This window comes from Delphinapterus leucas, chromosome 15 (assembly GCF_059928025.1).
Source record: "Delphinapterus leucas isolate spDelLeu-1000000601 "Yukka" chromosome 15, BTC_Dleu_Yukka2, whole genome shotgun sequence".
Taxonomy (NCBI): domain Eukaryota; kingdom Metazoa; phylum Chordata; class Mammalia; order Artiodactyla; family Monodontidae; genus Delphinapterus; species Delphinapterus leucas.
This window is the reverse complement of record NC_143143.1, coordinates 84,720,748-84,745,289: the sequence shown is the minus strand read 5'-3', so window position 1 is coordinate 84,745,289 and position 24,542 is coordinate 84,720,748. Positions and strand designations below refer to the sequence as shown.

Genomic DNA, 24,542 nt, shown 5'->3' with positions numbered 1-24,542 from the left:
CCCAATAAGGCTGTGTGGTAGGCAGGGGCCAGTGATCACATCCATTTATAAACGAGGAAAGTGAGGCTCAGTTTAAGGTTGGTTCCCCTCGGGGATTTGGTGGCAAAGCCAGGTCTCCAGACGGAACAGCCCCTTCCACTGGGCTTCCCCGGCCTGCAAACTGGGCAGGTGACAGACCCGTGCCTAGAAAGGCCCCCAGCTTGGTTCTACTGTTGCCGTTTTGAAATTCTCAATAATTTTGACCCAGCGTTACCGAACCAGGTTCATTTTGCCCGACGCACAAGCGAAAATGCTAAGACTCGAAGGTCTGCAGCAAAGAAAGAGTTTACTCACGTGGCAGCCAAGCGAGGGGATGGGACACCAAGTCCCGGACGCCCCTTCTTGAAGGCAAGGGGCTTGGGGTATTTGGGGATGAAGAAGCAGGGTGGTCTGAGGCGTGGGGGCCGTGAGCAGCGTGGAGAAGGTGCTTGGAAAAAGGTGCAGTAATTGTCATTCTGCACAGATGTAACCAAGCTTCAGGCCTCTGCACGTTAAAACATGGAGGTGCTTAGCACAATCGGAGGGTGGAGACTTGAGCCCTCTGACGTCAAAAGGTCACCGAGCAGACACTCACACATGCCCAGTTGGAGGGCTGGTGGTCTTATCCAGTCTTAACTGGCTCCGCTTGAACTAGACACAGCTGACTCCAAGTTCTTGGAAAACAACTTGGACAAATTTATTCTTTAGGCTACGTGCCCCTTGGAGGACAAGCACGTTTTTTGTAGCAACAATTAAAACGACCTTGATGGTGAAAGCAGGGTACAGGTGTAATGGATTCAATTAATGATCACCCACGGTTTCACCAAGAGTCCTGCATTTGCATTTTGCACGGGGCCCTGTAAATCCTGTAGCCCATCCTACCCACAGTTCGTCGGGCTCCCCTTCTATTCCTCCATCCGGATGCCAGACACGCCCACCACCCTGGGGCTTTGCTCTCCCAGCTCCTGGGACTCCTCGGCCCTCCTCCTTCTCTCTGGATCTGCAGCAGCTAAAAGTGCTGAGGGTCCGGGAGGAGCACCCCCCCGTGCACACTGGCAGCTCCTCCTGCGCGGCTTCACATCCTACAGGATAAATCAGTACCCAACTCTATCAGTTCATCAAAGTCAAAATTCTCTAAAATGTGTTTAATTAAAACAAGAGTCTCTTGGGCTTTCTCAGATTAGACGTGATCAAACCCACCCAGAATACTGGATTTCTCTTGGCGTTTAGGCTGGGTCTCTTTGTCCAATTCCCTGCCTCTGATGGTCTCCAATTCTTGACTCAAAAGGGAGAGAGGGAGGGAGGGAGAGAGGGAGCCCATCGGAAAGGCTGCAAAGGTCCACTGTTGGCTGTTGGCTATGACCGTCCTCTCCCTGGAATCCTGCCCAGCACGTGTCCGTGCCTCTGGGGACAGAAGACAAAGCTATGCATCGCTACGAAGGTGACCAGGATGGTGCCCGGGGAAGGAGCCAACGCTCTCCCCAGATTTATCTCTTCCCAACCACCCCGAATGTTCTATCTTCCTTGGGTGGTCTCCAGATCCCGCTCCTTCCTTAAAATTCAAGCAGCCCCCTCACCCATCTTGCTCCATAATTGACTTTAGAGGAATCTACTTCCTGAACGATAACTCTTTTCTGTCCTCTCCAGAGGTCCACGGAAAACTGACGTGTAACCATGCATATCACATCAGCGAGAAAAACCCACATCAGAGCAAACTTTGAGATTTTTTTTATTATGCATTTGACAGTATTTTCTGTGTTAGCACAATGAATGAATTTCTGAGATATCATCTTGCCACAGAGACAAACAGTGCACAGGTGTTTAAAAAATGTGCTTCAAGCCCTAAGGACTCTGAGTGGGACTCAGAGCACAAGCGAACATCTCTCTGTGTACAGGGGCTTTGCGTTGAACACACCCGCCACAAGGAGTTGACACAGAGAACAGTTTCACAATAAATAATTGCTTCTCTAAACTGTACCCCATCCTGCTGGCAAATCAGTCCCTTCCATTTCCTTGTGACACTCACTTTTATACCTGTAACGCTTAGGATATACTCATCGAAAATTTAGCATTTGGTCAGGGCTAGCACCCCGGCCGGCATCCACCATCACATCAGGACCTCGGCAGGCACTCAAAATGCCGGCTCTTATCTCTCTGCCGTCGGGGGAGGGGGCGGCCTCTCCCCATCCCCGTGGATGACTAAACACTGCATCAGCTTCAGACGCTCAGCAATCTCAGCGTGGCCGCTAGAGCACCGCTGAAAGAGATTGCGAACTGTCAGGTGTTACAATTCCCAGTTGTTGCCAATTACATAGATAAAGAGAGATTTACGTAACTTACAAAGCCTTTGTGTCTGCAGCTTATTTTCAAGCCATTCCCCCAAAGACCCACATTTCTTCCTGAAAACAAATATCACCTTAATAGCCTTGAGCTGGGGGTGCCTTTACAGTGGCTTCCAGGCAACTGGGTCTACTGCTCATCCTCTACCTGGGACGGGCACAGAGGTCTCTCTGCGGCTCGCCAGGGGGTTCAAAACACGCAGGTGTTAATTTCCTCCTCTTATCACAAACATCAAGGTTTCTTCTTTCTTTCTTTTCTTTCTTTCATTTATTTATTTTTTTGGAGATACATTCTTTTAGTGGCACCAAGCACAGCTGAAAATGCCTGTCTAAATCCTCTAAGCCTCAAACTCATCAAACCTGTACAGCTGTGATCCGCGTCTCGAGTTGACGCCCCGCGGCCTCAGTGGCTCACACCCCATGCCTGCCCCGTGTGAGGGCTCAGATGTCGGCATGCTCCTGCCAGGGCCTGCATCTGTTCCAACATGGACAAGGGTTTACATTTGCAAAGAGTTAGCTTGAAGTCCACTTGTTCTCCAAGAGAAGTGGCTTTGCAACGTGCCATACCTCTCCGCAAACAATTTCCTGCATGAAACCGGAGCCCTGGGCGTCGGGCCCCAGGGCACAGCTGGGATCGTTTTACCCATTAGGGAAACTGGGGTCTTTGGATGGGGCATTCTTGGGGAAGGGCTGTATTGTTAAGTGAGGACCCTTTGAGTGGGTTTTCTCCCCCAGGCAAAACTCATTTCTTGTCCTCAAAGAGGTGGAAATGTGAACCCAGCAGGAGCCAGAACTGAGGCCTTCCTGCTGCAGGACCCTCTCCCAGGGGGCTCCTGAAAGGGCAGGCAGAGCCCGGGAGGCGGGGAGGTCCACTCCCCAGGCAAGCATTTGATGGTGGAGGTCTAAAGCCTACTTGCTTTGTCCGGCCTTAACTTTAACCTATCTCGGAAAAGGGGGGGCAAAAGAAAAAAAAAAAAGAGGCCTGTTACAAAAGAAGAGCTCTCTGCTGGCTGAAAGAGGAGACGTCTCCCCAGCCTATCTCTAGCCCGTTCCCTGTTTTGAACGGAACCTCCTCGCCAGCGCTTCTAGGCAATTTCGGAGCCTGCCATCCACCTGGGAAGGTGTGAATACAATCATCGCTGCTGCCGTGGCCACGGCGAGTTCTCTCTCCCACGGTCTGCTCCCATCTTTGATGATCACGTGCTCAGGATGGCGGCAGCTTCCACGCTGAGAATGTCAATCTGGAGATTACTAACTTGAGTCTTGCAAGAAAGTAGGGACCGGGCTTATAAGGAAAGACTTTTTCTTCCCAAGTAAAACGTCTTACAGGAGCTTGACATGCATCGTAAAGACCTAGAAGAAGCACCTTTCCAGGCCCCAGTGGGACATCTGTGCCACCGTTCTCATTTCCTGAACATCCAACAGAATGATAACACCAACAGCAAAAGCAACCAGTGCTTTTTCTGTGCCGGCCTCTGCTGCCTTCCTAGAACACACCCAGCACAGCACATTCCTACCACAGGGCCTTTGCACTTACCCTTCCGCTGCCTGACATCCCCTTCCCTCTCTCATCCCTCTGGCTCACCCCTCCCCACTTCCTCCAGTTCTTTATGCCAATGTCACCTGGCCAGTGAGACCACCCCTGTCCACCCAAGCTGCAACCACCCCCAACACTTCCTGCCCCCAGCCTGCTTCCTGCTCTCCTTCATATGCCCCACTCTGTGTTTAATGTATTGGTTTGCTATCTTTTTCCCCCACTATTTAAGTGCCGGGAAGGCTGACCTTCTGCCTTATTCCCTGTGGTGTCCCCAGCATCTAGGACGGTGCCCTGCACATCACAGGTGCTCAACAAATCTTTGCTGAATTGAATAAATGCCACGATGGATGGTGGTTTTAATCATGTCCCTCCCTTGCTGAGAAGGGTTTGGTTTTGGGGTGAGGAAGAGGAGAAAAAGGAAGAAGAGGCAAAGTGGGGACCAGCTGGGGCCTAATTCATGCTCTCCTGGGGTCTGTCTCTGCCTCTCCTCTGCATTTTCATTGTGGATGCTGACAGAACCCTCTCCAGACGACTCAAAGCAATCTGCCACCAATTTGGAAAGCCTCCTGGATACTAAACAGGGTTTAATCCTCCCTTGATCAGACCCTGTAGGACCCCAAGCCGCCCCCCCCAGGCCATTACTATGAACATCAGTTACCATCCCCTTGTAGATGTGCAGGCGACTCAGTAATAACGATTTCTGATCGACTGAATGACAAATAAACCCCGTTGCGCTGCAGGAAACCCTCAGGATCATACAAAAAGACAAGTGCGTTTAAAAAAAAAAAATTCCTAAAATGAGCCGGGGGACTCAGAGGGCCTGGTGCCCAGCTGCTATAATTCACCTCTGTCCAGAATCAGCGGCTGAAAAGAAGAAATGATTCTTTTTGTAGAGACCACCAATTGTTATGGGAGCAGAGGGGCAACATGGGCACCGATAGATAAGCCTGCAGGGGCTCTGGGAAGCAGTGATCGGTGAGATTTGTCCAGACCTGGTGAAATCCAGGGCTGGACATCACTGCTCAAAAGCTACAGGGAGCTCAGGACTCAGCTCCTAAGACGCAGGGCAGGCTGTCCACAGCTTTAGGCTGTTCTGTCCCCAGGGGTAATCTACCAAAAGCACCATTGCCCGTGGATGCCCACCACACGCGGTGTTCCGCTGGCGGCCCGCACAGACCAGATGCGCCCCACACGTCCTCTGTGCCCCCCATATGGCAGCGACTCAGAAAGCAGCTTCACCTCCTCGGACACATGCCCCCGGCAGCACCGCCAGCCTGCTTTCCTGCTTCTTTGTCAGGTGTTTGTGCCGTCCTTGAATTCCTGTGGGGAGAGAGCTGGTTTGAATGAATCAACCCACATTTCCACACAGCTGGTTCTTCAGCATCCAGTTAGGAATGATTTCCTCTTCCCACTAACATGAGCGCGGTCCCCCAGGTCCACATCTCAGGCACAATTTCTGAAGGCTGAGCACACGGTGGGTGGATTCCTACCAGAGTCCAGCCTCCACCCACACTACTCATTCATCAGATGTTAAGGAGCCAGGAAGAAAAATGTGGTTGGCGCTTCTGGACAGCAGATCCTGGGCCCCTGGCTACCACAGCACCTGCTGCATAGGAAGCCCCCCTGCCTGTGCGTTTCACTTGCTCAGGAAGCACCTGGAGGTCCCATCCCACCAGCGATGGCTCTTGGAAGAGGCTTTACAAGGCAGCTCTGCCTGGCGGGGTTGATGGGTCTTGGCCCAAAGTAAAGAAAAGGAGGAGCAAGGGGCATGAGTAGTAAAAACCAGCTTAAGTGGCTACACGGGTCGCACCTAGGGTCTGCTTGTTTATTCAAGTCCACACTGACTCACAAGCTTCTCTCCAGCAGTTAGAGCAGACTACAGGGTCTCAAACTCAGAGGCCTGGGGGGCCACCAAATAAGACGATGAGTGACACAGGTGAATGGACATTGCATGTCCCACTCGAACCTGAGTGGTCCTTATTTGGTTCCAGCCTATCCGGCCAAGAGGGGATGTGGGCTGGTGAGACCAGATGGTCCCATTTGCTACTTTTGGAGAAGCTTAAAATATGCATTTGTTGAGGAGGGGGGTGATTCTGCAATTTTAAAGTGTTGGCAACTTATTCAAATTTTGGCAAATTGCTGTGCAATCCAGAAGAAATACATCTGGAGGCCAGACGGGGCCGTGGCCGTGTTAAAGGCCTTGATTTGAAAGGTATTGAAGGGACGGGGCTGCTGCACCCTCTGTGCGCAGCCCGCGCCCCCCCCCACCGCCCCCACACTCACCCACCCCCGCCTGCAGGACCGCATCGGGTGGAACAGGCAGTGCCCTGCGGCACCCACATGGCCCAGGGCAACCGATCTCTGGAAATGCAGAAAGCCAGGGAGGGGGCTCGTACCCGCGGGCAGCCGGGGTCCGGGGAGGGGCTCGTACCCGCGGGCAGCCGGGGTCCGGGGAGGGGCTCGTACCCGCGGGCAGCCGGGGTCCGGGGAGGGGCTCGTACCCGCGGGCAGCCGGGGTCCAGGTGCAGAAATGCACGCAGGCGGCGTCCTCGCTCTCTGCACAGGCGCAGCGCGGCGTCCCCTTCGACGGCTGTGAGCTCCGCGGAAAGGTGCCGGCCGACCTCCTGCCCCGGAAGCTGCCTCTGTAGTTGGACAGCCCATAGGGCACAGTCCGTCTGCAAAGGACAGAGAAAGGTTCGAGAACTGGTATCCACACCCTCCCCTGCACCTTGGGCCTTGGGAAACCTCTGGAGTGAATCCGTCATCCCCGCTACCCCGTACTCCCCAGGCAGTGGGCTGGGGCAGCCGGGATGGAAAGATGGGGAGGCCCTTGGGGAGATGGACGATGGCCTCTCTACATCCTCCCAGCAGCCAGCCCTCTTGCGGAGGGAGCAAGCAGACACCGGGTGGATGCGTTTTTAGTCTTTTGAAGACCCAACTGTGGCCAGCACGCCTCCCAGCCCGGGTCCTTCCAGGGCAGTTCTGGTTTTCCTTCCAGCACTCAAACCCCTGACATTGACATTCCCGCTGCCCTGAACACTGGTCCCAGCTTTCATCCTTGAGCCAGTGGCACCTGAGCCTGGCCATCCAGACCAGTAAGACGCCTTCCAGACCCGCAGCCCAAGGCCGGCCCTGGCTCCCACCCTGCTGGCCACCAAATTTCTTCTGTGCGCACATCATGTTTATAGTCTGTATTAACTGGAATAGGACAAATCCAATTACGGCCGTTAGAGACATATGCTGGCCCCTGAACACAGCTTCCTCAAAGCCACAAACGTCAGGGGAACCCTCTGTGCCCTGTGAGATTCAGCCGAGGACAGAACTGACCTTGGGAAAAGTCTTCTTATGAAACTATTTACCCATTTCATTTACGGTTGGAGCTGGGATGAGGGTGATGGTGTCATTTGAAACAATAAATGTTTACATCTGTTTCTGATGCTCGTGTCCATCCAAACCATTGCTCTCCAGGGATGGGAGGCCACTGCCAGGCAATTCAGTGGGAAAAAGTTAAAAGCATAAGCTTAATTCATTAGCACTACTGAACAGGATTTGGGGGACAGATTACTAATAACTAGAGGAAACACGTGTGGCCAAAAGTTGCTTTTCCAATAAGGCTTGGTTTTCCTGCTAGTTCCCAAGACCAACCACCTTGGCTTCTGTGAGCCCCATGGAGTCTCACCAATCATCCACCTCAAAGGGGGCTCTGACATTCTCTGTGCATTTTCAAAATAGCATCAAATTGAATTTCCTTTAATTTGAAACACATGCCATGGAGCCTTTCTGGGGTGGTGAGGGCAAAGTTGGGGGGGGGTGCCCCATCGTGACCTAATGCTTGGAATGGACCTGCTCCCTGCTGGGCAGGAGACTGGAGCTAAGAACATAACCCCATAACCCCACCCTCTCTTTTCCCCTCTCCCCACTCCCTCCCACCCAAGTGAGTTGAGAAATGGCCTTGTATGGCTTCCCTGGATCCAAGCAGGCCCAGTACTGAGCAGTCTGTGCTCACAGGATGGAGAAAGCAAGCGGGGGCCAGTCCCCTTCTGAGCTGAACCTTGGCTAAAACCCCATCTTTTCTCAGGAATGGGAAATAGGGGTGGGGGTGAGGTTGCAAAACAATACAGACATTGTGGTGAGGCAGGATTTGGCTAAAGGTATAGATTTCCAGTAACAGGGCCACATTAAATCTCTAGGTGTTGACATTAAACCCACACCCCCGTTTCTTGGTGAAAATTACACACAAGGAATAACAACCAAGGCTCCCATTTTTCCATCAACAGCAAGACCTGCAATTCTGAAATTGCTGTCAGTGGATCAGGCATTTGTGTGCGCAGAGCCACTCAACTTTGCAAACGCACAAAGTGTTTTTAGTGAGGAAACAAGGCGACACGGTATTTGGTAATAGAGAACCGCTAAGCGCTTTCCCAGCAGCCTCGTGGGAGGAGCTAGTATGCAAATGAGCCCTTGTAACTTTCCAAGAATGCTTACGGAGGCACGAAACCCCTGCTCCAAGCCCCAGGTGCTCAAGGTTTGCACTCCGCTGGCTGACCTGGAAGCCGGTGGGGGATGAAGAAATCTATGAACCAGAGGACTTAAGAGGTGGTTCAGACCACAGATGGCCCACCCCCCATCAAGAGTTCCAGGTCCAGTGAAGGCCCACCTCCCATAGGTCAAAAATTTAAAGGTTTTTAAATCAATCTGATAAGTGCTTAAATAAGAGAGTTCAGCTTCAAAACACCTTGGAAGTTGGAGCTTGATTTTAGGATTCTGGGGCTCCTTGGAGTTCCATGTCGGAACATGGCAGCCCAAGCTCCATCTACCCCCCATCCCACAAGCAGCTGCCCCTTGACCACCCTGTAGGCCTTGGGAGATGTGCTGGAGCCCTGTTCTGTCCGTGGGTATCAGACCCTGGAAGTGGGCTCAGGGACATCTGAGTAGAGGGATTCCAGGATGGTGAATACCTGGAACATGGTCTAGAAGAAGGGGTATATGGCTTTCAGTCTCATAGACTCCTTGCAATGGGGTGGGAGATATGGCCAGAGGAGGGTCAGAGGCACCCTCTACGCCACAGGGCCAGGGCAGGTGTCTTTCTTTTTTCTATATATATGTAATTTTTAAATTAATTACTTATTTATTTTTGGCCACGTTGGGTCTTCATTGCTGCGTGCAGGCTTTCTCTAGGTGTGGCGAGCAGGGGCTACTCTTCGTTGAGATGTGTGGGCTTCTCGTTGAGTTGGCTTCTCTTATTGCGGAGCACAGGCTCTAGGCGCGCGGGCTTCAGTAGCTGTGGCTCGCGAGCTCTAGAGCGCAGGCTCGGTAGTTGTGGCGCAACGGGCTTAGTTGCTCCGTGGCATGTGGGATCTTCCCGGACCAGGGCTTGAACCCATGTCCCCTGCATTGGCAGGCAGATTCTTAACCACTGCGCTACCGGGGAAGCCCCTAGGTGTCTTTAGGTCTAAGAGTGGATACCAGCTCCTCAAGAGTACTTCTTTTGCACCTGCTGTGGACCCAGCACAAGGCTGAGCAAACGAAGACTATTAATTAAGCAACTGGTTGTTGATTGTGAGATAAACTAGTCCAACAAGACTGGATTGTCTCCAACCTAGAACATTCAACGACCACAAAATTCATTACAAAGAATTTCCAACGCTTGCCAAGCATCCACTCTGTCTGGGCATACCTCATTTCACTGCGCGCCACAGATATTACGGATTCTATGAGTTGAAGCTTCGTGGCAACCCTGCATTGTCAGATGGTGATTAGCATTTTCTAGCAATAAAGTATTTTTGAAGGGATACACAGTTTTTTAGACATAATGCTATTGCACACCTAACAGACTGCAGTGTAGCGTAAACATAACTTTAATATGCATTAGAAACCAAAAAATTCGTGTGACTTGCTTTTTCACTTTGTTGAGGCTGTCTGGAACCAAATCCACAGCATTTTCAAGGTCTGCCTGTATCTCCCTGGTATCAGTCTAAGTGTGATAAGGATGCACAAAGGCCTTAAGGAGTTCACATGCTACTGCTGTATGAAAACAGTACAGGTAAAGGAAACCTGACAAGCCAATACGCCCAGGTATGTGCAAGGTGCACAGAGAAAGGTTACCCGGTGATCCCATTATGATGTTGTAAAGCACTTACATGATGAGCACTCCACCCGCTCCACAGTTTCCTGATCTATGAAAGGGCTGTCAGACGGACTGAATGAGACACCGCACTGCATGAGAAATGCTTAGCGAAGAGCTCCTAGTGGTAAATTAACGTGGCTGCTGTTGTTGCTTTTTTGGTCTGGGAATTCAAGTGAGTGGTACCAGGCAGAAAAACCCCATCTACCAGGACTGCGTTTGAGATGTGTGCCTAAGTAATAAAGACAGGTAAGAAAGACCCAGAGTGTCGCAGGGCACAGAAATGCCATTCTTTGCCAGGCTTCCTTTTGGCTGGTCTATCATTCTACACTGTCTACCCAATAAGCACTCATGTTTTAGTTGGTTTGGTACCTTTATCATTTCTTGAATGTTTCTTGAACGGTGAATTGGAAGGACCTAATGATGGAACCAGGAAAATGAAGTTAAATCGGCTGAGAACTTTGACCAGCACACCATCTGACCTGTGGTTTAGCCTGTGTTTTACAGTGGGGCTTAGAGAACACAATTCTTTGTAAAAGTAGTCAGCTCTCCCACCTGTTAATGTTCCAGTTATAACACAGAGCTCCAAACAAAAGAGAAGCAGATGAGAAGGTGAGTCCAAGTGCTCTTAGACAAAACATCCCAAAACATTCACATAGGCAATGTCTAGCATTGTGTGTATTTGTATAATAAATTGTCCTCAGCATATGTGGTCAGAACATTCATTAGTTGATCAGTGATGGTGGTGCCAGAGTCATATTTACCATTTAACATTTTCTCCCATGTGTCATACATAAATATTAAATACATGTTAAAAACTTCCAAATCTCCTGTATTCATGGTTCATCTGCATCATCACACTGGAAGAACTTTCTTTCTTTCTACAAGAAGTTTTTAAATAAGGAAAGTTGAATGTTTCTTTTAAGAATCTGTTTTTAAGTTCAGTGTTGCCTTTTCCTAAATGAATCAACCATCTCCATCTCTCTGATCAGAAAATTGGCTTCAGTCCCTGAAGTGAAAGGAGGGAAACAGATATTCACAAGGGTCGGCTAGAAGCAGCAAAAGGAGCTTCACTGGCCAAATTCTAAATTCTCAGGAAAGTTTATCAAATTGTCCTTGAAAACCCAGTTTTCATATCCTCCCCCCCCAACACTGAATAGCACTCAACAAATATCTGTGGAGTGGTTTTCAATGTATGGGCCCTGGACTAGACTCTGGGTGAACATCCATGAACGAGACAGACCAGTGGCCCTGTACACACACAGTTTTAATCTAGTACAGGGGTTAGCAAATTGGCATTTTTGTGGGCTTCATCAAATCAAAAGAGGGTGGTTTTTCTTTAATCTGAAATTTTCATATAAACATCACAATTTCCAGCTTCTCTTGTATAACTGGAAGTTATACTCGCTCCAACCCCACACTCTAACATGGCAGCAGGTGTCTGGAGCTGAGTGATACTGTCAGAGCCTGGCTCAAGCTCTCTATTTGGCCCCAGTCCCTGTATCTGTCCTTCTTTGCTTACTTCTCTCACCTGTCTAGCCCTCAGGGGCATGTAAGTTTACAAGCCCTGCTCTAGTGGCTTGTCCCATAAAGCAAAGCCAGACAGGTCACGTGCCACGGTGACAAAATTAGCACCTGCTACTATTTTTACAAATAAAGGTGCTGTCATTATCAATTCAAAAAGCCTAGGTTCTAGGGAGTGTCTCCCCAACAAACAGAACATTTTCACTTCACGGTCAGAACATGAAGTTGATGCTCTGGTTCACATTTTTCCTGCTGAAAGGGAAAGCAAGGACAGGATCGCCTTTGGGACACACTGTACAGAAGGCATGACTCTGATGACCAGTCCTGCAGCCGACAGGAAGGGGAACAACTGTTTCCCAGGGGGAGGCAGACAGGCAGGGGCAGCAGCCCCAGCTACCAGGCACCAGCAGTCATTAGATACTGCCCCCCACCACTCCCCAGAGAATCAACTTCGAGACTCCAACATGCTTTCTAACTAGGGCTTGATTTCAGATTTTATTAAATTCCTTCCTTAGAAGACACCACTCACTTGTTCTCTCAAGCTTCAAAATATCTTCTTGGGCAAGGAAGAAAGTGTGGATCAACTTCACTGACTGTCTTTGTAACCTTAGCCAGAAAAAACTGCTAGCTAAGAACTCTGTTTAAGAGTAAGACAGGATGAAGTAACTACAGGAAGTGGCTGAATATTCAAAGGTCTATAAAAGCATCCATTCACGCCAACAAGCATCTAGTGGACCACCACCCCACCACCCCCCGCCCACTGCCACTTTGCACAAAGACGCAGAGGCAAGAGGGAAACACCAGCTCTGAGACAGGAGTACCTCTCTCGAAGGACTTAAAAGCCCACAATTCTCTAGAGCCTGGGATCAACGCTGGTTGTTTTTGTCTCCTGGAATCCAATCTCTTATCTTTCCCCTGGGGAATTATCCCTCCCTCCCTGTGTGAGGTCCTGCAGAGACTGTTGACTGACAGTCTCACCTTCCCCTGCCTCAGGACTCAACAGGTGACCCAAGCTGGCCCATCACACCCTCTCCCTCCCAAGACACCTGAGCAAAGCAATTCAAGGTCAGAAAATACTCTGAAGCTGCTACTTGCCAGGTGGCTCTGTCCTGCCTTGTCTGTTCGATTGTGCCCCCACTGGGACCCCCAGTCTTGTCTTGGCACCTCTCCTTTCTAAGCCTGGTACTGCTTCTCCCTCCCTCCCAGTTTGTGGGCCACGCTGTGTCCTCCCAGTAAACTCCTATGCTGTGTTAGCAACACTAGGTTTCTGTTGCTCGCAACCAGTGACCTCTAGCTGACCCCGGAACTCACTTTCTCCGGATGGATGCAACCATGATCTCTTGGGTTTCATAGAAAGACCCAGAGTCTCTGCAGCTGACAAGGACAAGTAGAGATTTTCTTCATGGAAACAAACACAAAAGAATAGGTTCCGAATCAGGACAAAACCCAGCCAACAGAGCTGGCTGGAATCCTTTCTTCCCAGGTATGCCCACTGTGAAATGTTCGGTTTGGATCACACTTTGGGCGGGTGGAAGCAAGCAGATGACCCCATGATGCTCAGGGCCCAGCCCCCAGACACTTGGCTGACCACCTCACAAGGCTTACCCTCCAGTGACTTGATTCCTTGTCCACTCACCAAACGCCTGTGAAAGTCTGCTTGGGACAGGCCTTGTGCCAGACAACCACTGGGTGCCCTTCCAATCTCCAGGAAGGAAAACAGCCAGAATACATCTCCTCATTGACCTCGTTATGCGAGCAGAAACACACACACATGCTTTCTGGTTCTAAAGGCTACGCCACAAACTTCATGCTCACGAACAACATAAAGTGAAGTGACCATTTGTAGCTTCACTTCTGCAGAAAATCCCCGCATCTCTAAGTGCAGAAAATCCCCGCATCTCTAAGGGGGAGGATCCCAAGGCAGATTGTTCCTCCACCACCCGGCACTGGGGAAAGTCCTCCTGCAGCCTCAGAAATAGCCAATGGCCCCAGAGCATTTAGAAACATCAAAAGAGCGAGCAACGTGCTGTGGGTTGGAGATTAATTTTTTTAAGACATTCCCCCCACCCCACCCCCCAAAAAACACAACCCAGGACTTTTGAATTTATCCAGGACTTGGTTGTTGGGGAATTTTACCAGAATTACATACATTTTCAAAGAGAACATTGACTCTCCATCAATCGGACCCAAGGCATGGGGGCGTTCCTCACCTGTGCTGCAGGTGTGGCTTCCTTCTTGTCCCCTGGGGTTGGTAACAGCTGGTCTCTGCCTGCTCGCTTCGGCACCCAGGGCAGCCCAGGCAGTGCCTGGCTCAGAGCGGGTGCCCAATAATACCTCAGCATCTCAATAACAAAGGTCTGCTATGTGAAGAAAGGAGGGAGGGAAGGAGGTCTCAATTGGCCATTTCTTCTAGGCCATGACCAGTCTGCAAATGTACAGAATTCCTGGCTGAGTCACTGGATTTCACTATCGTTGTCCTCAATCGGCCCTTCTTTGAGGTTCTTCTAGAGACAATATGGTCTCTAGATCACTAGAAATGGAAGAACCACGTCTTGATAGTAACTTCCACAGACACATGAGGAAGAAACCAGGCTGCCCGGATGGATGAGGCCTCAGAGACAAAACCAGAGGCTGCCCTCGGCAGACAGGCCCAGGTTTCTGGCCCAAATTGAAGACTAGCTCCCTGAGAGGCCCTAGGTGAGTGGCTTCTCTCTGGGGTTGAGAAATGAAATGACTGGCTCTCCGGAAGTTCCGTCCAGCTCCAAATTCCATCGAGAGATTCCCGAATGCCCTCACTGTTACTTGAGCATCTCCGAACAGCACAAACCCTAGAGCAGGGCCCAGCCCGTCTCTCCAGCAATTAAACCACAATGAAATGTGGGGTCTCTACCCCACCCAAGCGGAGAGATTCCCAGGATCTCATGAACTGTATTTAGAAAGCTTTGGTCCAAAGAGTAGGACTCTCCCACGTCCTACCGCCACATAACTGAGCTTAAAAATCACCCCCAAGCCACAGGCTGTCTCATCCCATCGGCTCCCTGGACACGGCATCCTCCTCCCCTAATGCAGACACAGGAGCTCTGAATGAAGGATATTTGACCAGTGGTCAAAGCAAGGGAGAACGGCAGAAAAATCCTTCTGTGTTCGGTGTGTGGGGTGGGATTTCCAAGAAGGACAGCTTAAAAAAAAAAAAAAAAAGTTAGGGCAACAAACGCCTGCAATATTTGGAGAATGAAGCCATCTATGGAATCCAACAGATTAGCTGGTTTCCCCTCCATCTGGTACAACCCAAATGCGTCCATATGAGTTAGGCTAGAGTTTCTCTCCCCAACCCCCAGTGACCCTAACGAATTCCAGGTCCAATGTAGGCACGAGCAATCCACGTCTGTCTGGCATGGCCTCATTATAGCTTTATGCAAAGCTGCAGACAGATGTGGCTCAAAATAGTTCCCAGCAGTGGAAACAGAAGGGGTGAAATAAGGAGCAGGTACTTTTTTAAGAATGAGGGGTATCTGTACAGGGATTAAAACAAAATACAGACACCATCACACATCCCTTTAAATAACCCACAGAAAGCAAGAGAAGACACCGTTGCTAATTTTCAGGAGACTTCATCTTACGGAAGGAAAAATCCTACTGAACGAAGACATGCTCGCCATGGCAACAAAAATAAAGACACTCATTTTCTTCCTAATCTAATTGTTTGCATCCTTGTGGCAGCTCTGATCACTTGATTGCTGACCTCAAACTAAGAAGACTTGAGTCCCTCTAGAGAGACAGGCTTTATCCCCAAACAAGAACCAAGCACAGGGTCAGATCCTGTCTTTATTAAAAATGTCGATATTTGGTTGACTATGACGAGTGATTTTTGCACTAATTTTGACTTTTTAAAAATATCGCATTAAGTTTTATTTTACTTTTTGACATCTCCAAGTTTGCACCTGAAAGAGTGGGTCATGAGCCTCACCCTATTCTCCACCCTGCAAGAAACGCACGGAAATCAGATTTAGAAAAACCCAGAAAAGCTAGACACCTCTGCTCTCTTGCCAACTTGCTTCTGACTTTCGGCAAAGCTGCTGGCCGCTCCCCAAGTTGTGGGCTGTTCGTGCCATCACTGAGCAACAAAGGATCACAACACGTCGGCCACATCAGCCTCCGAGGCTTTCTCATGGATGCGTGAATCTGTTTCTGTTTTTTAAATTACTGGGCCGTGCACAGGGTTCGCTGGCTGCCCTGTTCTAGTGTTACTGTTTATTAAGGCCTCCTGCTAAGTCAGCCCTGAGAGGCTATAAAAGAAGAGAAGACCTGTGTCTCCACGGCTCTGAACATTGCCAAGTTCTCCCAAAGCTCTTGGCTCTCCTGAGATTCTGAGCTGGGACACGTGAGAAAGGCCAGGGGATGCCCTAGCCTGCTGTCCATTCCTGGGAGACTTGGCCGGAGAGCAGGGCTTTAGAAACCCCCGAACTGTGTCTGGACCGGCAGCTCATCTACACTGTGGCCATTGCCCGGATTTATTTTCCTTCCAAATACAATTGGTTCCTATCCCAAATAGGGGGAAAGTGTGTGTGTTTGTGTGTGTGTGTGTGTGCGTGCGTGCGCGCGCACGCGTGTCCCATTTTAAGGAGGTCTCTGTTTCCACCGAAACATGACTTAGAATGAGATGGGGTCATTTCCCTCTTAAACAGTTGATCTATTTGTTATGTGCTCCAAAGCTGAGCGTCAGTGGCACGGGGTTACCTGGAGCTAGGAAAGGGGCCCCAGGCAGCCCCACTGGACGTGCTGAGATGCTGCCAACCCGGAGCGGGATGAAGAGCTGGCGCTACAAAGCCCTGTGAGTTCCGACCCAGCCGTGGGACCCCCTTAATGAAAGCAATGTTTGCTCCCCAGCTTCCTTTGTTTTAAATTCTTGCAGGAATATACCGCACCAGAGATGTCAGAGCCTTTCATCTGCCTTCACATTTAAGGCCAAGTTCCTAGCTGCAATGCCCCTTTCATCTAGCAGAAATCTAAATTCTCCCTCCAGGGTCATGCAGGTTCACGACCTCTTCGTACCGAGTTTTCTGGAGGCAAATCAAACTGCCTTCCAGCCTCAAGCCTCTTTCTCATCCAGTCAGGATCAGCTGCATTTCAACGAACCCATTTCTGTCCCTGGATATCTCACCTCCTCACAGCCACTCTGGGGTAGAAAAGGGGACTTTCAGTCCAAGTGAACCCAACCGGAAGGTCACCTTGTGTGAGCCGACCTTGCCAACAAACTCTGAAATTTAGCCCCGAGGCCGTCAAATTTGAAAGACGCATCGCCGTGAAATGTTCTGAGCTACTGCTACCCAAACTCAAAACTGGGATGTAAACATCTACTAGATTTCCAAGGGGGAGATGGTTGCACGGGAGGGAAACAACTCAGAGCGTCAAACCATGATCAGTCAGAACCCTGAGTTCGAGATCACTTTTAGTCCGGCTGATACAGTCTTTTCTTATGTGTCCTTATTTATTTACCATTTTTGTAAACAGATTCCGTAGTTATTTCCTGGGATCCCTTCCTAGTGGCGCACACTCAGGTCCCCGGCGGTGCTGGGTGCCTGGGAAACGACTGCAAAGCGTTGTGTCTATGCTGCTGGACTCACCCTTACTAAGATTTCATCATTTAACAAAAAAGTTCTAAACAGATCATTCGAATTATCCTGAAATGCCAGACCCCCTCCCTCTCCCCTGCTTCAACTGTACCCACCTCCCCATTTAGCAAAGGGAGCCCAGGGCGGTGCCTTCCGAGAGCACCATGCCCTGTTGCCCCAAATTCTAGTTATTTACGAAGGTAGGTAGGACTCAAGCAAGAAAGGAGGGGCAGAAAGGGCAGAAAGAAATCTCATCAAGCCTGTAACAACCTTTGGCCACCAGAGCGCTTATCAAGCCACTTATCAGCAGTCCTCCAAACACACCTTTTCCCAGGGTCTGTAAACCTTATGCAAATCAGATACTAATAGACCGCGCACCGAGGGCCATAGAGTAGGGAAAAACTGAGGTACCCGGGGGCAGGCTCCTCAGCGTTACTGCAGGAAGCAGCGCGAGACCAGTCGGAGGGTCCAAGGAAGCCGACCTCAGCAGGACCTGAGCTACCTAGTCACCGGCTTCTCCAGTCACAGAGTGGGATACGGCAGGTGGGGCGGCAGGAAGGGTCATGCAGCCCCAGGGGCTGTACAGTTATCTGCGTGGTCACGTCTTTGAGGTACTGTCTGCTAGAGTCCAGACACCGTGCTGAGAATGCCCCTCACGCTTTCTCATGTCATCCTCACACATCTTTACTCATAGAAGTCACGGTCAGCATCAGTGTGGACCATTGTCACCATCATCACCATCGTCTACAAGGTCATGACGTAGCTCAGAAAGACTATCCTTCTGCCTCAAAAGCTGCATCTCCAGCAGCGATGCTCCCAGTCCTGACTCACGGGTCACATGACTGTCATTGGGGTCTCTGAAATCACATGGTGGGTGGGCAGCTGGCCCCGCATCAGTGGGAGGCTGCAAACCAGACCCATCCATTCCCCTGGGATGTTCTCAAACTTAAAATGTCCCTTCTGGGGCTTCCCTGGTGGCGCAGTTGTTGAGAGTCCGCCTGCCGATGCAGGGGACGCGGGTTCGTGCCCCGGTCCGGGAAGATCCCACATGCCGCGGAGCGGCTGGGCCCGTGAGCCATGGCCGCTGAGCCTGTGCGTCCGGAGCCTGTGCTCCGCAACGGGAGAGGCCACAACAGTGAGAGGCCCGCATACAGAAAAACAAAAATGTCCCTTCTTAGAAACGTGCTGGCATATTTCTCTTGAACAACACAGGAAACAAAGATGAGTCTGTGGAATTGTTGCCTTTTTGTGGTAGAATACATTGAAATACAGTTTAAATGTTTTGTTATTATTATTTTCACTCTGCTTCTCTGGGGAGACAAATGTCATTCCTGAGTCAGTGTGGCCAGGTTGATCATCTTGTTAGGTCACCATCCTAGAGCCACACTGATGTCTGCAACTTACCCAGGGGCACAGGGAGAGGGTGGCACCACCCCCAGGCCATGCAGCGAGTCACATCCAGGACACAGGGCAGAGCTCCTGGGTCTGGAGTCTTCCCACGAGATTACAGAGCCCAGATTTTCCACCACAGCCATGATTCCAAACATCCCGCACTGCTCTTTCCAGAAATACATTCCTACTTGTCAGCCCATGTGGCTCGGATTTTTGTTTGGAAACATGGTCACTGTCACAGCATCACAATGCCTCCCTCATTATGTCCTTGGAGGGATTTAACAGATGGAAATTTCCCTCAATTCTCAGGAAAAAAGTGGGGAGGAAGAGAGCAGGGTTCCTTGCTGGGGGCCCTGCAGCTAATTCCACTGGCCATCTGGGAGTGAGTGGCTTCACTCCACAGCCAGGTGTACAGTGGCAGGTGCAGAGGGACTGCCCTGCTATGGGGTACCATTAGCACTGAGAGCTCTGTGATGGTTAATTTTTTATGTGCCAACTTGGCTGGACCATGGTACCCAGATATGTGACCAAATGCCAGTCTAGATGTTGCCAGGAAGGTATATTTTAGAGGCAATTAACATTTAAATCAGTAGACGTCGAGTAAAGCAGATCACCCTTCATAACGTGGGTGGGCCTCATCCAATCAGGTGAAGGAGAGGGCAGAGAGGAGTGAGGTGCCCTGAGCAGGGAGGGAATTCTGCCTCCAGGATGCCTCAGACTGAAGAGTGCAACATCAGCTCCTCTGTGTGTGTGTGTGTGTGTGTGTGTGTGTGTGTGGTGTGTTTATATACACATAGATACCTACACACACACGTCCTATTAGTTCCATCTCTCTGGAGACCCTGACAGACACAATCCCCCACCACGTCATAGGACACTCCTGTTTTTGAAGTATATTCTCATGGAAAACAACCCCGAGTGCACAGGGATGTAAGCACATGGGCTACTTGTCCCTACCTCTCTCCTTATTATCTTATTCTCGGCAAATTTTCCATGGCCTTAAGACGGGATGTGTTTTTCTCTGGTGTGGAGTTTTGTTTTTGTTTTTGTTGGCAACAGTGGGGTTGCTGGGGGGAGGGTAGGGGCGGGGCTTCCTAACGTGGCCAAGGAGAGCCATGAGCATCCCTTGTCCCGTGGGTGAGCTGCTATCTCCGCCGCCTCCCCAGGGGCGAGAAGGGCAGTGCCCAGGGTGCACTTGGTTCATTTCTCTTTGGGGTCCCAGATCTTCTGGAAGAAACAATGGAAGTTATGGGCAACAGCTCTGGGAAAATCCACATTCCTGCACACGTCTATAGGGATGTGAGACCTCTGGCAGCACCCACATACCCTGGGACAGCACGCCTCATTTGTGGGAGAAAGACCCGCAGACAGAACCTCAGTGACAACAAAGACAAGGGCCTCACAGGAAGTCACCAGCGTTACTGAGATCTACTACGTGCTGGGTGCTATTCGAACGCAGGTCTGGAAGAACCAAGTGTGCAGAAGGATGTGGGGAAACCAGAGAACTTGGATCTCACACCCAGAAAACACCTCTGGGAGCAGCTGGTCTCTCGAGCCTTCACTTTCCACGTGAGATACAGTAACTACCGCATCCCTCCTGAAGCTTTTGGGTCCTTAAACGCAGCCAAAACAACCATTCTCCAAGAATGCCTGCAACCTTGCAAGCATCCTTCCGAGATACAGCCGGATATTTGCCTCTGCCTCCATGTGACCGGAGGGCAGAAGAAGGAAAGACACCAGAAGCTGAAAACCACCCAAAGTTCAAGACTCTCTGTTTAGGCCTGAGGCTCCAGACCCCTGCGGGTTCCCAGCATAGCCAGCGGTGGGGACGGGATGCAACTCACACCCTGGAGAAGTTTCGAGACAGCAAGAGGGTCTGCTAAAGAAGAGGGGGTGACAGCTAAGGGGTGGGGGGCAGAAGCTGGAAAAGCCCTCGGTGTGCGCTACCCTCGTCCGTTTAGCTCAATCCAGTCATTCTTCAGATGCTTCCATTTCTCCAAAGGTCCAAGTTCCCTAAAACCCATTTCCTCACTTCACGATCTTATCCAATATGTTTTAAAGTTTGCCAGTGGACCTGTCCATATATCAACAGAGAATTTTTGGATGGAAGGAAAGAAAGAGGGAAGGAGGGAGGGAGGAGGAAAAGAAAGGAAGACAGAGAAAGACCATCCAGGAACATCTTCCGTATAAAAGTTATGTCGCTTGTCTGACTTCAAAACGCTCAAGCCTGGCTATTGTCATTTTTTTTTGTTTCCCCGGGTAGCTCACGAAACTCCCAAACACCATATTTAATCCTTTCCCCCTAGTGTTTAAAATGAATCAGGGTCAGGGAAGAGGGGAAGAGGTAAATCAAGCTGTGAGGGGAACGTTAGCAAGTTGGCTAGAAAAAGCCAAAGACCCATGGCTTCATCTCGGGCCCTACACCACAGCTCAGAACTGGGAGACAGGATTCCCACCAGGTCGCAGGGCTTTGCGACAATCGCTTCCCGCAGCCAGTGCTCAGGGCTTGGCAACAGGCAGAGAACTAAGGTGGTCTCCAAATATCCCCTCCTCTCCTCTGCAAAGGCCCCCCTGCCCCAAATTTGCTTAGCTTTCTTCTTTCTCCTTCTAGACCCACAGCCTGGGATTCCTACCAAGGCTGCCCTCAGTCCTGGGTTCTGTGAAGCTAATTTGGTCAGAGGACAATGCCAGGAAGATAAGAATCAGAAATGACAAGTGTCAGGGTGATGGGGATGGTAGGAGAAGGTGACCCTGATCACTGTCTGAGAACAGAAGGCAATCAGTGACAGCCCGTCCAAGAGTCCCTCCCCAGCACACATCACTTTTATGACCTGGCCCCATCCTTCCTACTGTGGGCTGACGGTATGTGCAGGAGCTGATCAGACACAGCCCGGCAGGCAAATTCTGCAATCAGGGTCAGCTTCATTTTGGGGGACCTGAGATAAAATGCAAACGTGGAGCCCTTGCTTCAAAGAGTATTAAGCATTTCCACTGCACACCTGAAACTAACACGATATTGTAGGTCAACTATACTTCGATTTTTTTTAAAAAAAAAGATTAAGCATTTCAAGATGGCAACAATACACTTTAAACCATGAGGGTCTTTCTGAGCTGGAACCCTGTGCATGTGTCCAGGCTCCCCGCTGGAGCCAGCCCTGCTTGCCATGCTGGACAACAGGGTGACTTTCCAGACCTCTCCCAGATGCAATTAGAGGGTTCACGACCTGGTTTGAAACACATTCGGCCCCCCAGGTCCACCCTCCTTTGCACTTCATCCTCGAGGTGTCGGTGAAACAAGGTGGGTATGTGAGGCCCATCGAGATATCACCCAGGGTGCTCAGAGGTTAGATGGCTCAGAATGAAGGAACCCCTGAAGGACATGAATCAAGGGGCTCCAAACACAGTGGCAAAGTTGCCTTTGAGGCCAAGGGCTCCAGGAAGGCTAAGAATCCCTAGTCAGGTGCAAGCAGGACGCCCAAGAGATCCCAAGAATACCTAGAGACATCTAGAGACGTCTGGTCCAAGTCCCAGACTGTAGAGACCAGGAAGGCAAAGTCCAAAGGCTGGTGACCAGAGCAAGGTCAAGCCCTCTTCACAGTTTGCAGGGTGATGTTTCTGCAGAAGGGGTTCCTGAATTGAGTCGCTGCCCACGGCCTCGGGAGAGGGTGAGCTTTACAGCAAGGAGACCCCACAACTAACTCAGGTGTCACTGTCTCGGTCCTGCAGTAAGAGAGTTCTTAGGGACCGGAAGGGCCAAAGGGGAGCTGTCCGGGGCAGGGGGTGACAGCGGGCAGGAGAAGCCAGCCTGGGGAGGACCCGTGGGCTTGCCCCCACAGGAGGTAAGGAGCCTGAAGCCCATGGAATTTCACCCCTACGGGGCAGGTTCCACGAGGCCCTGCCAAGCCCACCCCTGTGCTCCCTAGAGAGCAGGCTGATTTCAAGGAATTTGAAACTCCTTGGAGCCTGGCAGGGTCAGCAAGGGGGGCCAGGCCCACTTAGCCCCTGGGGCAGGAGATAACTTTCGGGGCTTCTTCCCTCCCAGAGGGACTTCTCAGGTGTCTAATCCCTCTGGCCGGCTCATTTCACTCAGAGGGAGGGCTCGCCCTTCCACCGGATCAGAAACTCTGGGGTTGGGTTTCTCCTGGGCCAGACCCTCAGAGGGGATGGGGGTCACACCCTTGACCTGCAGACCTGACCTGGGCTGGCAGGAGAGCCTAGCAAGGGCTGAAGGCTGTGCCAGGTGGGCTCTGGGCTGACCAGGCTGGGATGGGACCAGGTCATCCCGGAGTGTGAAGAGAGGGGCCTGGCCCAGGAGCCCCCGCCCCCAGGGCTGACTCACTCAGGAGTGTTGATCCAGATGATGTCCAGGTGGCAATAGTAGACACACTCTTTGTCCTTGTAGGTAAAACATGTACAGCGCCGGGCTCGGTGGTGCACAGGGCCCCTCTTGGCCGCCTGCTCCCCAAACCGACCAGGTCCCTCCTCCTGCCCGGGGCTTCTGGGGCTTGGACCGCGCACTGCTGTTGTGGCCGCAGTCTCCTCTGCGTCCCCCTCCGATCTGGCGGCAGAGGGGGCCCGGGGCTCGCCGCTCCTGCCAGCGTCCCCAGGCTGGGGGCGAGGCACCAATCCTGCAGAAGGCAGATTGAGGGGCTCCTGAGTTGCCGAGGGTGCAGGCCCCGGACACCCACCATCCCCCAAAACCCAGGGGAGGGGGGAAGCCAAACTTTCTGCCAAGTTTGCAAGCTAATGGCACTTTCTGTTAAGTCTCCAAGCTACGCCCGAGGTTCGGAAAAGTGTGCAAAGCTAGGCGCGCCGTTTCCGAAAAGTTTGCAAGTTGCATGCACACTTGGTGAAAAGCTTGGGAGCTCTTCTCGCCGCGCAGCGCGCAAGCTATCTGTGCCCGCTGAAAACGTGCAAGCATTGTGCAGGCTTTCGGAAAACTGTGCAGTCGTTTTGCACAGTTTCTGAATCGTTTGCAAACTTTTGGAAAAGTTCCCGACTTCACGAAATATCGACAAAGTCCGCCCCGGGCCCCGGGTCTCCAGCCTGCGTGTGGGCTGCAACCTCCCGAGTCCCCGGGGGTCCGTGCCCTCAGCTTCTGCCCCCCCAGCCCGCCCCCCGAGCGCCTGCAGGGGTGGCGAGCCGGGGCCAGAGGCCTCTGCCAGCAGTGCCCCCTTCCCCGCGCCCCCCGCCCCGCCCGTCCCGGGGTCCTTTTGTGTGCGCTCGCGCCAGGAGCCGCGCGCCGCCCCGCCCGCTTACCTGCGGCAGAGGTCACTGCGAGCCCGAAAAGGAACCACAGCCGCAGCTCCATGAACCCCGATCGGCCGCGGGAGCACCGGGCCGGAGGACGAACGCCTGTGGCCGTGAAAGGGGGCTCGTGCCGGGCACGGCGGGCCTCGCCCTCCGGCTAGGCGGTCTTCGAGGCCGGCCGCTGGCTGGCTGCGTCCCGGGCTGCGGCCAGGAGTTGGCTGCGACGGTCTCGAACTTCAGAGCGCGCTACCCATCCCGGCGCAGGGCTGGCCGGCTGTGGGCTCCAGCTCTTCTGCTTCCCGCACCACCCCCCTCGCCTCCCCGCCCCCCGGAGGGGCTGGAGCTGCCGCGCAGGGCCTTTGAACCCGGGGCGCACGGGGGTCGCCTCGCAGGCGCGGGGGAGCCGGCCAGGCGCAGGGCCGGGTGCGATGGGTGGGGGCCGGGACAGCTGCCGGAAGGCCACACTCACACGCGCGCACACACTCGCATACACACGCACACGCGCGCACTCACGCTCACGCGCCCACCCCGCCGCGTCGCTGCCCGGACCCTGCAGCTCCCACCGCAGCTCAGTGGGAGAGAGAAAAGGCTGCGCCTGAATCCTATCTCTTATCTCTGGGGCTCTGGAAAGCAGCATTTCTCACCGTTCACCTAATGACACCTTACCCTTGCACAGACCTGCCAGCCAAGGCCCTGGGCGTACTTTACACTCGTGACTCACGGGCACAGGCAGCGTCTGCCCGCCT

General features: G+C 51.9%; 1 protein-coding gene across 1 annotated transcript; it reads right to left on the bottom strand.

The window, feature by feature from the left end:
* Positions 1 to 1,191: 1,191 nt before the first annotated feature.
* Positions 1,192 to 23,910, bottom strand: EDN3 (endothelin 3). The gene is made up of 4 exons (XM_089897130.1): positions 23,806 to 23,910; positions 22,886 to 23,174; positions 6,396 to 6,569; positions 1,192 to 5,214 (listed from the first exon to the last, which is right to left on the bottom strand). Exons 1-4 carry the CDS (start codon positions 23,855 to 23,857, stop codon positions 5,130 to 5,132), a joined length of 600 nt encoding a protein of 199 aa, XP_089753256.1. The 5' UTR covers positions 23,858 to 23,910; the 3' UTR covers positions 1,192 to 5,129.
* Between the last annotated feature and the right edge of the window lie 632 nt (positions 23,911 to 24,542).

Bases quoted from the DNA above. Each gene is read 5' to 3' on its own strand.
- EDN3 (XM_089897130.1), bottom strand. From the start codon at position 23,857: ATGGAGCTGCGGCTGTGGTTCCTTTTCGGGCTCGCAGTGACCTCTGCC. The intron at 23,175-23,805 runs GTAAGCGGGCGG...TGCCTTCTGCAG, and splicing joins CGCAGTGACCTCTGCCGCAG to GATTGGTGCCTCGCCCCCAG. The intron at 5,215-6,395 runs GTACGAGCCCCT...CTCTCCCCACAG, and splicing joins TGGACCCCGGCTGCCCGCGG to GAATTCAAGGACGGCACAAA.